The sequence below is a fragment of the Camellia sinensis genome, chromosome 8 (assembly GCF_055761805.1).
Source record: "Camellia sinensis isolate YWXY chromosome 8, ASM5576180v1, whole genome shotgun sequence".
In the NCBI taxonomy this organism is placed as follows: domain Eukaryota; kingdom Viridiplantae; phylum Streptophyta; class Magnoliopsida; order Ericales; family Theaceae; genus Camellia; species Camellia sinensis.
Window position 1 is genome coordinate 156,113,155 of NC_138968.1, and position 12,722 is coordinate 156,125,876.

The 12,722-nt window shown below is 32.6% G+C and overlaps 1 protein-coding gene across 2 annotated transcripts; it reads left to right on the forward strand.

Moving 5' to 3' along the window:
• Positions 1–1,713: 1,713 nt before the first annotated feature.
• Positions 1,714–12,165, forward strand: ATXR2 (histone-lysine N-methyltransferase ATXR2). Of its 2 annotated transcripts, XM_082883877.1 has the most exons (16): positions 4,331–4,564; positions 4,664–4,739; positions 4,986–5,167; positions 5,583–5,668; positions 5,794–6,161; positions 6,854–6,966; positions 7,066–7,097; positions 7,308–7,447; positions 7,605–7,692; positions 9,459–9,507; positions 9,610–9,664; positions 9,848–9,917; positions 10,001–10,070; positions 11,155–11,231; positions 11,405–11,461; positions 11,617–12,165. In XM_082883877.1, the coding sequence occupies exons 3-16, from the start codon at positions 5,050–5,052 to the stop codon at positions 11,725–11,727; spliced, it is 1,434 nt and encodes a 477-aa protein (XP_082740003.1). In that variant the 5' UTR covers positions 4,331–4,564; positions 4,664–4,739; positions 4,986–5,049; the 3' UTR covers positions 11,728–12,165. The 2 variants fall into 2 exon arrangements, with proteins under 2 accessions (XP_028056018.2, XP_082740003.1); XM_028200217.2 differs by lacking the exon at positions 4,986–5,167 and having other exon boundaries at positions 1,714–4,564.
• The last annotated feature ends 557 nt before the right edge of the window (positions 12,166–12,722 follow it).

Genomic DNA, 12,722 nt, shown 5'->3' on the forward strand with positions numbered 1-12,722 from the left:
GGATCAAAGCATATTGATATCAAGTATCTAGTTGTTAAAGAAAGGGTTCTGAATCAGACTATTTCCATCTCTCATATTGGTACTACACTTATGTTAGCAGATCCTTTAACTAAAGGTCTTACACCTAAGCTCTTTCAAGAACATGTTGCGCGTATGGGCTTGGTAGAAAGTTTATCATGTTTAGACTTGAAATGAGTGTATTATGTTCATGATAAATGTTATGTTATAATCATCTTCTGTTAGTAATGATTATGTTTGTTGTTTTCATTCTTCATACTTGTGCACAATTTAGAAGAAGATGTAAACAACGGGACCATTATAGATGAATTAGCATTAATCACCATTATGTTGCTAATGTCATCTCTGTGATTTAAGATTCACTTATTCATGTTAATGGAAAATATTAACACTATAACCATTGTACAGTCTTGATCAATGTGTAAATCACTGACTACAATGATTTGGTGCTAATAATTTCATTAAACAGAACCTAATGGTGATGGTGCAATCTTCTAGTGGGAGAATGTTGGTCATATTATGATAATCTAGTGACGTAATATCATCATGCAAGCCAAGTGGGAGATTGTAAGAATTTTTTCTAAATATGGCTTAATGTGGCTTATGCATGATTATACTAGATTCATCTCATTAAGTAAGATACATGTACATCAATTAGATGGTGACTAATCATTAATGAATGCACATATATATACATAATGTATAGAAGACTAATGGAGATAATGTCAATGCATTGAATGTGATAGATTCATTATGAATGAATCTTAGAGATGCATTATGTGTCTATTATGAATGTATAAGATACATTAATCTATTTAATGAAGTTCATTGAATGAATGTATTCTTTGATGGGAAGAATACTACTATAAATAGTGTAAGGTCCCAAACCACACTCTCCATCACAAAACTTAAGTTGTCACCACAAGAAGGCTCCCATCGCCTAGAGAGAGAGAAGTGGTTTGAAGATCTTAGACAAGTAAAGAACTTAAAGATCAAGTTCCTCCATTCAAGGTTTCTCTTTCTTACAAGAGGATTTCATACAATCATGGATCAAGATATGTATTCACTTATTTTGTATAGTAGAAATTCATATAGTTTTCATGTATAGAATTGAATCCTTAATGGTTTTTAGTTTATGTTCCGCAAAGTTTTCTATCAATTGTTTGGTAGACATAATTGGAGAAAGGATGGGTAGAAGGAGAAACTAAAAATTTAAATTCTAAAATCAGATTTTGGCTTGTTTTGATAAATAGGTTAAAAGTTGATTTTTAATTTTTTTTTAAATATATAAAAAAAATAGAGAAGTGATATGACGTAAAACAAGTTAAAAGCCAAAAAGTAACTTTTAGCCATATTCCCAAACCAGGCCTTTAAATAATTTTAGTTAGAGATAGAATTATAATAAGGGTGAAGTATCAATAAATCTCAAAATGTGATATTGTGAACTATTTAGTCCTTTTTTTTTTTTTTTTTTAATGAACCCAATGTCCCATTAAAGTGGAAATTATATAAAAGGTTAGTCACTTACATGTTTGGGTTTAATTTTTTAGGGATAAAAGTGGATTTATTGAAGTGTAAAATTACATATTTGGGCAATTTACATTATAAAAGTTTTGAATTTTCTCTCATTTTAGAACAAATCTCACATTACGAACAAAAACTTGACACTCTAATGTAACACTCCAATAACATAACACTTCAATGTAACACATTAAAAAAATTCGTTGATGTAGTTTTCTCAAACGTATTAATGTAACACTAAAAAAAACTATTTGTTGTACTTTTTCCAAACGTAATGTTTCAATGTAATACACAAAAAAAAAAAAAAAAAAATTCATACTTTTTCCAAACCTAACACTCCAATTAGTGTAATCCAAACATAACACTCTAATGTAACATACAAAAACATTAAAAAAAACTCTTTAGTGTACTTTTTCCAAACGTAACACTCACAGTTTGAAATTATATATTTGTCCAAAACTTACTAAGGGATATTTGTATTCTTTTTGGAATGATTTGAAAAATCTCACATTTTTTTTTTAGTATTACATTAGAGTGTTATGTTTAGGAAAAATATATAGATTATTTTTTATTACATTGGAGCGTTATGTTTGAAAAAAGTACACCAAAGAGTTTTTTTTTTTTTTGTGTTACATTAAAGTGTTATATTAAAGAGTTTTTTTAGAATGTTGTATTGAAGCGTTGTGTTTGAAAAAAGTATAGTAAGGAGTTTTTTTGGATATTACATTAGAGTGCTACATTAAGGAGTTTTTGTATGTTATATTAGAGTGTTACACTCAGGTAATTTTTTTAGAGTATTATAATAGAGTGTTACATTTGGAAAAAATACACTAAAGTTTTTTTGTGTGTTATATTAGAGTGTAACACTAAAGAGTTTTTGTGTGTATTATATTAGAGTGTTAAACTAAGGAGTCTTTTTGGAGTGTTATATTAGAATATTACGTTTGAAAAAAAAAAAAAAAAAAAACTAAGGAATTTTTTTGTGTGTTACATTAGATTGTTACAATAAGGAATTTTTTGTGTGTATTACATTAGAGTGTTACACTAAGAAGATTTTTTTGGAGTGTTATATTAGAGTGTTACGTCTAAGAAAAATACAGTAATGATTTTTTATGTGTTACATTAGGATATTACACTAAGTTTTTTTTCTTTTTTTGAGTGTTATATTGGAGGAATACTCCGTGGTAGCTCGAAATTCGGTGGCTCAAAACCCAAAACAACGTCGTTTTGGGTTTTAATTTTTTTTTCTTTTCTTACTTTTTGAATAGAGAGACAAAAAAGAGAGAGAGAAGGAGAAAAGAGGAAGAGGAAGAGGAAGAGAGAAGAAGAAAAGAAGAGGAAGAGAGGAGGCGAGAGAGAGAGAGAGGGGAGAAAAGAGGAAGAGAGAAGGGGAAAAGATGGAGATGATGGTGGTGATTGCCGATCGCCGATCAAAACTCGACTTTTTTTTCCCCTAGTGAATCTAGATCTGAAAATGAATCTGGATCTAAAAATTATGTTGATGTTGATGAAGATGTTGTTGTTGATGATGACGATGATGATATGTTGATAAAGATGTTGATTTTTTTTTTTTTTTTTTCTGGTGGATCTAGATCTGAAGATGAAGTGGGAGGGGGGGAATTTGTAGAAAGAGCATGTTTTGATGAAGATGGTGTTAGCAATAGATCAATTGGGTCTGGATGTGGGTGATAAATGTGTTGTTGATGGGTGATAAAAAATTTGTTGTTGATGAAGATGATGTTGCTGTACTGATGAAGATGATGATGATGTTCTGTTCTCTTTGCTCTCTCTCTCTCTCTCTCTCACAGCTCCTCTTCTCTCCTCCTCCTCCTTCTTCTTCTTCTTCTTCTTCTTCTTCATCATCATCTGCAAAGAGTAAAGAAAAGACGGAAAAAAAAAACTGTCCAAAACGACGTCGTTTTGGGCAGTCGGGCCACTCGAGCCAAATGAAATTCGAGTTACAAAACGGGATTGTATATTGGAGTGCTACGTTTGAGTGTCATATTAGAGTATTACAGCTTGAAATTATATATTTGGCCAAAACTTACCAAGTAATTTTTGTACTCCTTTTGAAATGTTTGAAAAATCCTTCATTTTTTTAGAATGTTTGAAGAATTCTATGTTTTAAGTTATTTTTGTATTCCTTTTGAAATATTTTTCAAATAAAAAAGATTTTTATATAAAAAATATCCCAAATTTGATTCCCACATATTATGTACCTTACCTTTCGAGTACAAAAGAAAAAAAGAAAAGGAATATAATAGAAATAAGGGTATAATCGTAAATCTAATTTTTAAATAATATATTAAGTCTGCCTTTTCAAAATTAATGAAACTAATTGGTCTATAAGAAAATACTTAGAACAAAATGAATCATCATTTCCCAAGATGAGATTTATAGATAAATTTTCTTTATAATAAAATAAGTATAAAAAAAGGAGAGAAATGAAAGTAAAATGAAATTTTTAATTTTTATTTTTATGTAACCTGAGAGGTTAGTTTAGTGGATGCAACTTGAAATTTAGAGAGTGTACTTTCTCTAAATGTCAAGTTTAACTTTCATTATAAGCCATCTGGTTCTTGAAGTCACGCCCACCAATTTTATCTGAGATTCGCTCAATTCATTTGAAAGAAATATTTTACGTAAATTTTAAAATTAGTTAAAATGTGTGTAAACTAATCCAGCCAACGGATAATTAAAAATTTTAATTTTTATGTAAAGAATAGAGTAGCAAAAACAACAAACCATTCATCAAAAATTTTATTTTATTTTATTTTATTTTTGTAAATAGTAGATTAGCAAAAGGAAGAGAAAAATAAAATGAAACAAAAACAAACAACAGCGAGTGAGGGAGGCCGTAGAGGAGCAATTGCAGTGCAACACTCGAATCATTGTCGTCAGCAGAAACTTTCTTGAAATTAGACAATAAGGGTTTGTTTGAATGGAGGCGGTTTGCCCAATCGACTCTCAGTTCGCAGATGAAATCTCAGCTCTTCTTAAACCTCCTATGCCTCATCAAGTTCAGGCAAGCTTTGTCCCCTTCCCTCTCTCTATTCACACGCACAAACACACATACATGTATTGTTGTTGAGAATGATTTTGATTTTGGATTTTCTAAACCCAGGAATACTTCGATCAGCTTACCACAACTAGAGAAATCCGTGGACTCAAAGTAAGACAAAACGGCGAGCATGGAAAGGGTATGTTCACTTTTAGTCGTTATACTATATATGACTACCTGTTTTTTTTTTGGGTTAGTCTCATTTTGATGTTGTGTGTTGGTTTGAGTTGTTGGGAAGTGACCCATATGATTGTGTACCAACTGTTTGATTTATGTCCTGAAAGAAATAGAATTAAAATCATCCTGGGAAAGGGTAGTCTCATAATGTTGTTATTTTGATTTGACTGTTTGAGAGACTAAAGTTCCAATTTTTAATGATTTCCAGTCACTTTCAGCAAGAATTGACTAATTGGTGATTGAGTTCACGTTTAATTAGAGAAGGATGGAAAATGACTTTTATGCTGGAGTTAATGCACACGGTTACATCGTTTGATTGTTGTTTGCTTGGCGTATGTTTGGTTGGAGAATTTGAAGAGGGATTTGGAAAGGGAATAGGAAAAGGAAAAGGTGTGTGAAATTATGTGAAATGTAAGTATATTTTATTTACATTTCGCCTACTAACGCAGTGTTTGGTTGGGGGAAATGGAAAGGGAAAGGGAAAGAGAAAGGAAATAGAAAGAAAAGGAGAAAGAATTGATAGGATTCGAATTCCAACCTATGTTTGGTTGAGTTGGGAAATGGAGAAAGAAAATAGCATAAGTGAACACAAAAGATAAAAAGTGGGATTGTATTTTCCTCTCACTTTCTTTTCCCATGTGTTTTCCATTATAATCAAACAAAAAGTGAGATTGCATTTCCTTTTCCCTTTCCATTTCTCATCAACTCCTCGAACCAAACACAACCTTAGAGAAGTATATAATACCTAAAACAATGAAACAAGTGTTTGTTGCCATCAAGCATCAACTATTTTTGTGAACTGTAGGTGTCTATGCTGATGTGGACTTCGAAGAAGGGGACCTTGTTTTGAAGGACCAAATGCTTGCTGGTTCTCAACATTCTTCAAATAAGGTTTTGTAATTTGAAAATATTAACTCTCTCTCTATGAACTAGGGTTTTTTTTTTCTTTCTTCTTCTTCTTCTTCTCTCCCCCTTATGGTTTGCATGTTTCCTTTCTCTTTTTTGTCGTGCTGCAGATTGACTGTTTAGTATGTAGTTTCTGTTTCTGCTTTATTGGCTCCATTGAACTTCAAATTGGGAGGAAACTCTATTTGCAAGATTTGGGTGTTTCCACAAATAATGAATGTGAGAGGAAACCATTTTCACATATCCCAAAAGAGACATGTCAAATTGATTCATCTGACGGTGAGGACGATTCTTATGTAGTAGATCACAGAAGCTCGAAAGAATATGGTTCCAGCAGTTCTAAATATAGAACTTCTCTTCCTAAAGAGATTGTGGAATCATTGATGAATGGTGAATTGGTTTTGCCTTATTCAAAACAGTTCCCATTGCCTTCAGTTATTTCTTGTCCAGGTGGATGTAGAGAATCTTACTACTGCAGGTAGGGGTCCTAATACCTTCCTAAGGAGGTTGTGGATTTTGTGTTTTTAATACGATTTTCTGTAGCAGAGTGTGTTGCTCTGCAAGATTTCAACCTTGACCATGAAAAATTAAGCAGCAGTAAATGTAAGCCTAGAATGCTTATCAAATTTGAGTATATGTTTTCTTCTAATAAGATACTTGAATGAAATTGTACAAAAAAATAAAGGAAAATAATAATAAAAGGATACTTTAAGTAAGTGATTACAATCAAGTCCAGAACTGGGGATGCTTCATTGGCTCCCTCTTACTAATGCATTAATAGGTTGATTTTTATTTATTTTTATTCCAAACTATTTACAAGGACACAGTGATTCTGTTCACACTGATACGAAGTGTCTGAATCAATGGCCTAAAAATTCTATGATAAAGAAAAAAACAAGAGAATTGACATATTACCATGGGCACCCACATTGTGAAACTTGTATTCTGGTCGAGGTTTTCGAATGACATATTGGCTTAGATTATCCTTGTTATGTAGAGCTAGGCCAGCCGAATCAATTACTAAACCTGCTCTATACCATATGCTTGTTTCAAGGGTGTATGTTCTCTATATCTCTGTATGCATAAGAAATTGTGCTATTTTTCATCCTTGTTTATAACAATCATGCACTGAATATGAATCACTTCTTTTTTGTTGCCGAACTTTTGTAGCAAATTATGTGCGGAGGCTGATTGGGACTTGTTTCATTCTCTACTTTGTACGGGGGCAAGATCAAAATCATTAAATAAGGAGGCACTTCTAAAATTTATACAACATGCTAATGGCAAGGCTCTAACACTTCGTTAGTTAACTGCAACAAAGAAATATTCTTTAAGCGAAATTTGTTAATTTGTTTTTCCTTTTCTCTGCTCTTTTCTCTCAGAAACAAATGACATTTTCCTCCTAGCTGCCAAGGTATGCTCTACTGTAGACAATCATTCTACTTTTATATCTTTCCACATAGAGAAAGTCCAGATTACCATACATACCTTATAATGAACCTAATACAAATAGAAACTTTTTTTTTTGGGTCTGGAATTGTATACGAGTATAAATATTTCTTCTGCATATGTATGACATGAAAGTGGTGTTATGTTAACAAACTTATTTGGTTTTCATTTTCAGGTGGTTTCGTTCACCATTTTAAGGTACAAGAAGTCAAAAACAGCTAATCTTGAAAAGGAAGGGAAGTGCACTACTGACAGCTGTAATCTTTCTCTACTTTTGGAGGCATGGAAACCAATATCAATGGGATACAAGAGAAGGTAGTTGTAATTTTTAGTGACGTCTCTATTTTTCGTTGATCACAGCATATAAAGTCTTGACTAGTTTATTATTATGCGTACTTGTTCTTTGGCCTCTGAAAGTGTTACTTTGGTTTTGGTTATTCAAAGTATATGACGCTATCACATTTAACTATAGGTGGTGGGAGTGCATTGCTTTACCAGATGATGTTGATTGTCACGAAGAAACTGCATTTAGGATGCAAATAAAGGAGCTGGCATTCATGGTAAATGTTCTCCTCTTGATGGTGTGCTTGTTGGAAAAAGTGAACAAATACAAATGAATATTGCTATCCCTTTCTACCATTCAGTCTGCGAATATGCTCAACAATCAACAATCAACAATCAACAATCTTATCTTTAACATGTATCAATAATAGATTTGATGTTTCCATATTCATCTTGACCTTTGACCACAGCTATCCAAATGCCAATTTAGCATAATAACATACATTTTCATCACCATCTCTATTCCTAAGTGCCTGGTCTGAGCTGTTTAGGTTCACAGAAGAACATCCCCTATTTGAGCATGTTATAAGCTGATGTTTAGTTAAAGTGTGAGAATTCAAGGTTTGCCTTTTGACTGTTTTCCCTGCACTAGTGCTACATCCATGGCTGGTAATATGTTGTCATGTTGTAGTGTAATCTTCTGGATCTTGATCAACTTCCACACACTTTCCTTTGCAAGAATAGTTCTTTACAATTCATAAGTGCCATCCATCTGAAGAAGAAAAGAAAAGAAAAAGAACAGAAAATAGACTTACTTACTGTTATCTATAAAATAATAATATTCTGGAATTTATTAAGAAAAACAAGAACTGACTTAAAGAACATGAAAGTTCAACTCTTCTTAAATGGTAGTATTCTGTCTATTATGCCTTTACTTACCTCTTCTTGGCTTTCATGATTATTCCTTTATTTCCAATCTTAATACCTCTACTAGATTAAAAGTTGATGCATTTGCTGTTCCCTTCATTAGTCTTTTGACAGGCTTATCTTGTCCCTTTCTATATTCGTACTTTCCTTTTTCCTTTATTCTAAAAAACCATGTCACCCTCCTCACTAACATAGCCTTTTAAGTTCCTTGGTGTAATGTTCCTCAATCCAAATCTCTTGGTATAACTGTATCTGTATGTTACATGGACTTATATTTTTGCATGTAAAACTGTGTACTTATGTTCATGTACATGTATGTAGACATGTAAAAGAGTCATATTGACGTGTACCTGTTGTACAAGCTGCTATTTGTGTGCATATGAAAGTGTCATGTGGATATAGTGCTTGTATTGCAAATTGAATTCTTGAACCCCTGAATAAGTTTATGCTGGATACATGTTTTATCAAGCCCACCATTGGATTGTATGTGTCTCAATGCTTGTCAGTTTTTCGTGCGTGCCAAATTTTGGAATAGACAGTGCTAACTAGTTAAGAGACAATGTGTTAAAAAGATCTCTAATCATTGAATCAAAATTGCATCTGACTTGGTGGGCGTTTGGGGTAATGATAAAAAAAAGCCAAAAAGCCACTAAGTTGTTTGTCATTAGCTAAGAAACCAAATGTCACATCAACTTTTTTCACTCACAAAAAAATAGCTTTTTTATCAACTTCCCAAGCACACTAGCTTTTTTAGCTTCTAAAAAAGTCAACCCCAAATGTAGAACAAACCATCTCACAGAACATTCAGAGAGCTTGCTATTGATCTTTTCCCTCATTCACATTTTAGCCAATTATGATGGTTACATTTCTCGTGCTGAGCATACAAAGCCCTTTGTATTATGCTACTTGTCACCAAGAGTTGTAAAATGTCTCTTAAAAATGTTCGTGTTATTGACTAAAGAACAAATTTTCCTGGAGAAAAGAGGCTAGATCCCTTTTTAAGATGGGGTTCCACATACCTGTCAATGACTTCTTTGACTTATTATTGATGTGCACTTTATGTTGGTCCGGATTAATGTGGCAATTTACTACTAATGATTCAGTTTGAATGCTTCAGTCTCTGCAACTGTTAAAGGCAGCTATCTTTGACAAGGAATGTGAGCCATGTATCCCCACAATTTTTGATCAATTGATAATCCTCTGTCTGAAATGTTTTGCTTAATATTAGCTGGTTCATGATTTTTGAAATTTTCTTAACACTTTCTTAGTATTCTCCCTTGAGATCTATGGGCATATTATCGGCATGTTCGAGCTAAATAATCTGTAAGTGTCATATTTATCAAGCCTTCTAGTCTTTTGTTATCCATCAAGTATGCAAGCAAAAACTTCTATACTTGCATTGGCTTGGTCTAGCACTTGAAAACAAAACTCTATATATGCTTCCTGATTCATATCACATGGCACATCCACCTTTTCATACTTAGTTGATGCATTTCTATGGGACAGTGATTTGGTTGTACCTTCTCCAGTGGAGGATTACTTTCTGTACATTGATGATCTTCCACACTCTGATAAGGTTTGCACTCAGCCCTAGGACATATTCACGCTTTTTACTTAATTGAAAGCTTTGATGCTGTTTCCTTATTAACTTCATGGCAGAAAGAAGCTGAAATAACTACTCGGCCTGTTCTGGATGCTCTTGGTGATGACTATTCAGTTTGTTGTGAAGGTATGATTTAATTTTAGGAGAGGCAGTGCAATATTTGCTGGTAAACCTTATATTGTAAGCTTACAATAAATATATATATTCAACTAACTAAGAAAGGCTGGGCTATATTAATGCAATATTTAGATGAGTGAGAAATGTGTAATGCACAATAATAAGAGAGAACTAAATCACCACTCACGTAAAGTTGTTTTGGAAGAGATCTTATGGATGAGCTTGCTGGACATATTGAGGAAGATATCCTATGGTTTATGTTGCTTGAAATTTAATTCTGAATGAAGAGACTACAATTATAGAGGTTCAATTGAAAATCTGAATGTTTTGTAGGACAAAGTAAGATAGAACCTATGAGATGTCATCATAATTTAACTAGGAATTAGGATGGGGAATTGATGGTGGGCGGAAGCTAAAACACCTATCTGTGTTATCTTGGATTCACTTCCATGAGGGAGGTTGTAAAGAATGTATGAAGTTGCATATGATGAAGCAGATTTTTAATGGAGAGGTGTGCTGGTTCAATGTATATTAAGTTGTATGGAAATTTCCAAAAGTCAGGTATTATAAGGTTAGGCATGTTTTGTGGTTTAAAATGTTTAATAAGCAACAAACATGCACAAGTAATTGATGTCTAGGACATGAAGATGCTGAGATGGAAGAATGGCTGAAAATAAGATGCAAGTGATGAATGCAATAGTGAGAAGCTAGACATGGCACCAATTTTAGTCAAGATGATGAAAAATCATCTAAGATGACTCTTTCAAGTTTCATGTGCAACATAGAGCAATACCAATGAGGATTGGCTTGATTCAAGTGAAAAGTGTCACAATGATAAGGGGAAGTTAAAAGTCAAAATCATTTTTAAGTGTTCTACTTTTATTATATTTTTTGTTAGTTTTGATGATTTCCTGTTATTGGATGTAGGTATGTCTTCACTGACTTCTTTTGTTAAGTGTCTGGTTGTCACCGTTGTGGAAATATCTCTATCATTATTCCATCATTTTTTCCTTGCTGACGTGTTTAGTACAAAGCAATAATCAATTAAAATTCAACTATTATATTCCAACTATTAACATCATTATATTTCTAGGCACTGCATTTTTCCCTCTTCAAAGCTGTATGAACCACTCCTGTCATCCCAATGCAAAAGCCTTCAAACGAGACGAGGTAATTATCTTTCCAAAGTTGGGAATTTTTTGATTTGATTGTTTCTATCGCCCGCATATCCAGTCTTGGACTTTTTGAAAATTAACGTGTTGGCATGTCATATCATGTCGAGTGTTTGTGTCCGTGCTTGTTAGATTTTTTTATGATTGTTTCGTCATTGTTTGCAATTGCAGGACAGGGATGGCCAAGCAACAATAATTGCTCTCCGACCTATTAGCAAGGGAGAAGAGGTAATATCTCATCTAAATTAGCATATCTTAAAACATGACTCCTCTATTTCTTAAGAATCATTAATAATCACCATATGGCTCTCTTTGAAGCTCTATTGTCAAACTCAATACTCGATGATCACTATGAAATATTTGACATCCTTGATCATTTCCAGGTAACCATATCATATATAGAAGAGGACCTTCCTTTTGAAGAGAGACAGGCATTGCTAGCAGATTATGGTTTTAGATGCAAGTGTCCTAAATGCTTAGAAGAAGAGCTGTAACAAGCAGATGAGATGACGCCCCCTCAAAATCATGATTTTGTTTGCCAGCCAAGTACAGGCAATGAGCTTAAAATAAGGTTTTTCAAGGATAGCGGTGGTGATACGTGCGCCATCATTTATACAATTAACCTGCCTTTCTGATGTTTGGTGCCATTTGGACATATCACCAACAATTGTGCTACATTTATTTAGGAAATGTAAGACATTAGAAATGGTCATTTAAATCGGTTAGATTTTTTATCCTTAGATTGTTAAATTTCAAATGATATTTTTTTGTTTCATCATTTACTGTAAAATTTGAGGGAATGGTTTTGATCACCATAAATGTGACATTTTTGTTAAGGGTGTATCTAGCATCTCAAAGAATAGTAACTTTCCCCCTTTTGTGGTGGTTCCAACAATTTGATGAATTGGATTTTTGAATTTCTGGGTTGCAAATGAACGTGTCATTGTGTTTCAAATGCAATTAGCACATACAAATCATGGTAGACAGGAGCTGAAGAAATGGGTCTTTGGATGTCATGAATGTAAGAAATGTGCTCTCTTTTTTCTTTGTTCTTTTTTGGGGTGCAGAAAATAATGTTAATATGGGTAAACTACTAATAGCTCTTAATAGTTGGACTTAATTCTTATTAAGTTTTATTGAAAATAAGTCTTAATAAAATCGTTACTAAAAATAATTTTTGGTGATACTTTTTTGCATATATCGTTAAAAATTGACATTTGACGACTTTTTTTTGTCACAAATTTTATAAATTATAATTAAAATTTACAATTTGTGACGTTTTTCTGTGATAAATTTTTTAAACTGTCGTTAAAAATTGAACATTAGTATCATTTCTTTGTGATGATTTTTTAAAATTGTTGCTAAAATTTATAATTAGTATCATTTTTTGTGATAATTTTCAATTTGTCACTGAAAATTAACAATTAATAACATTTTTTAAATAATATCTGATGAAAAATGTAATTAATTCATATAGGATGTATTGAAT

Bases quoted from the DNA above. Each gene is read 5' to 3' on its own strand.
- ATXR2 (XM_028200217.2), top strand. From the start codon at position 4,481: ATGGAGGCGGTTTGCCCAATCGACTCTCAGTTCGCAGATGAAATCTCA. The intron at 7,098-7,307 runs GTATGCTCTACT...TTTCATTTTCAG, and splicing joins TTTTCCTCCTAGCTGCCAAG to GTGGTTTCGTTCACCATTTT. The intron at 11,462-11,616 runs GTAATATCTCAT...GATCATTTCCAG, and splicing joins CTATTAGCAAGGGAGAAGAG to GTAACCATATCATATATAGA.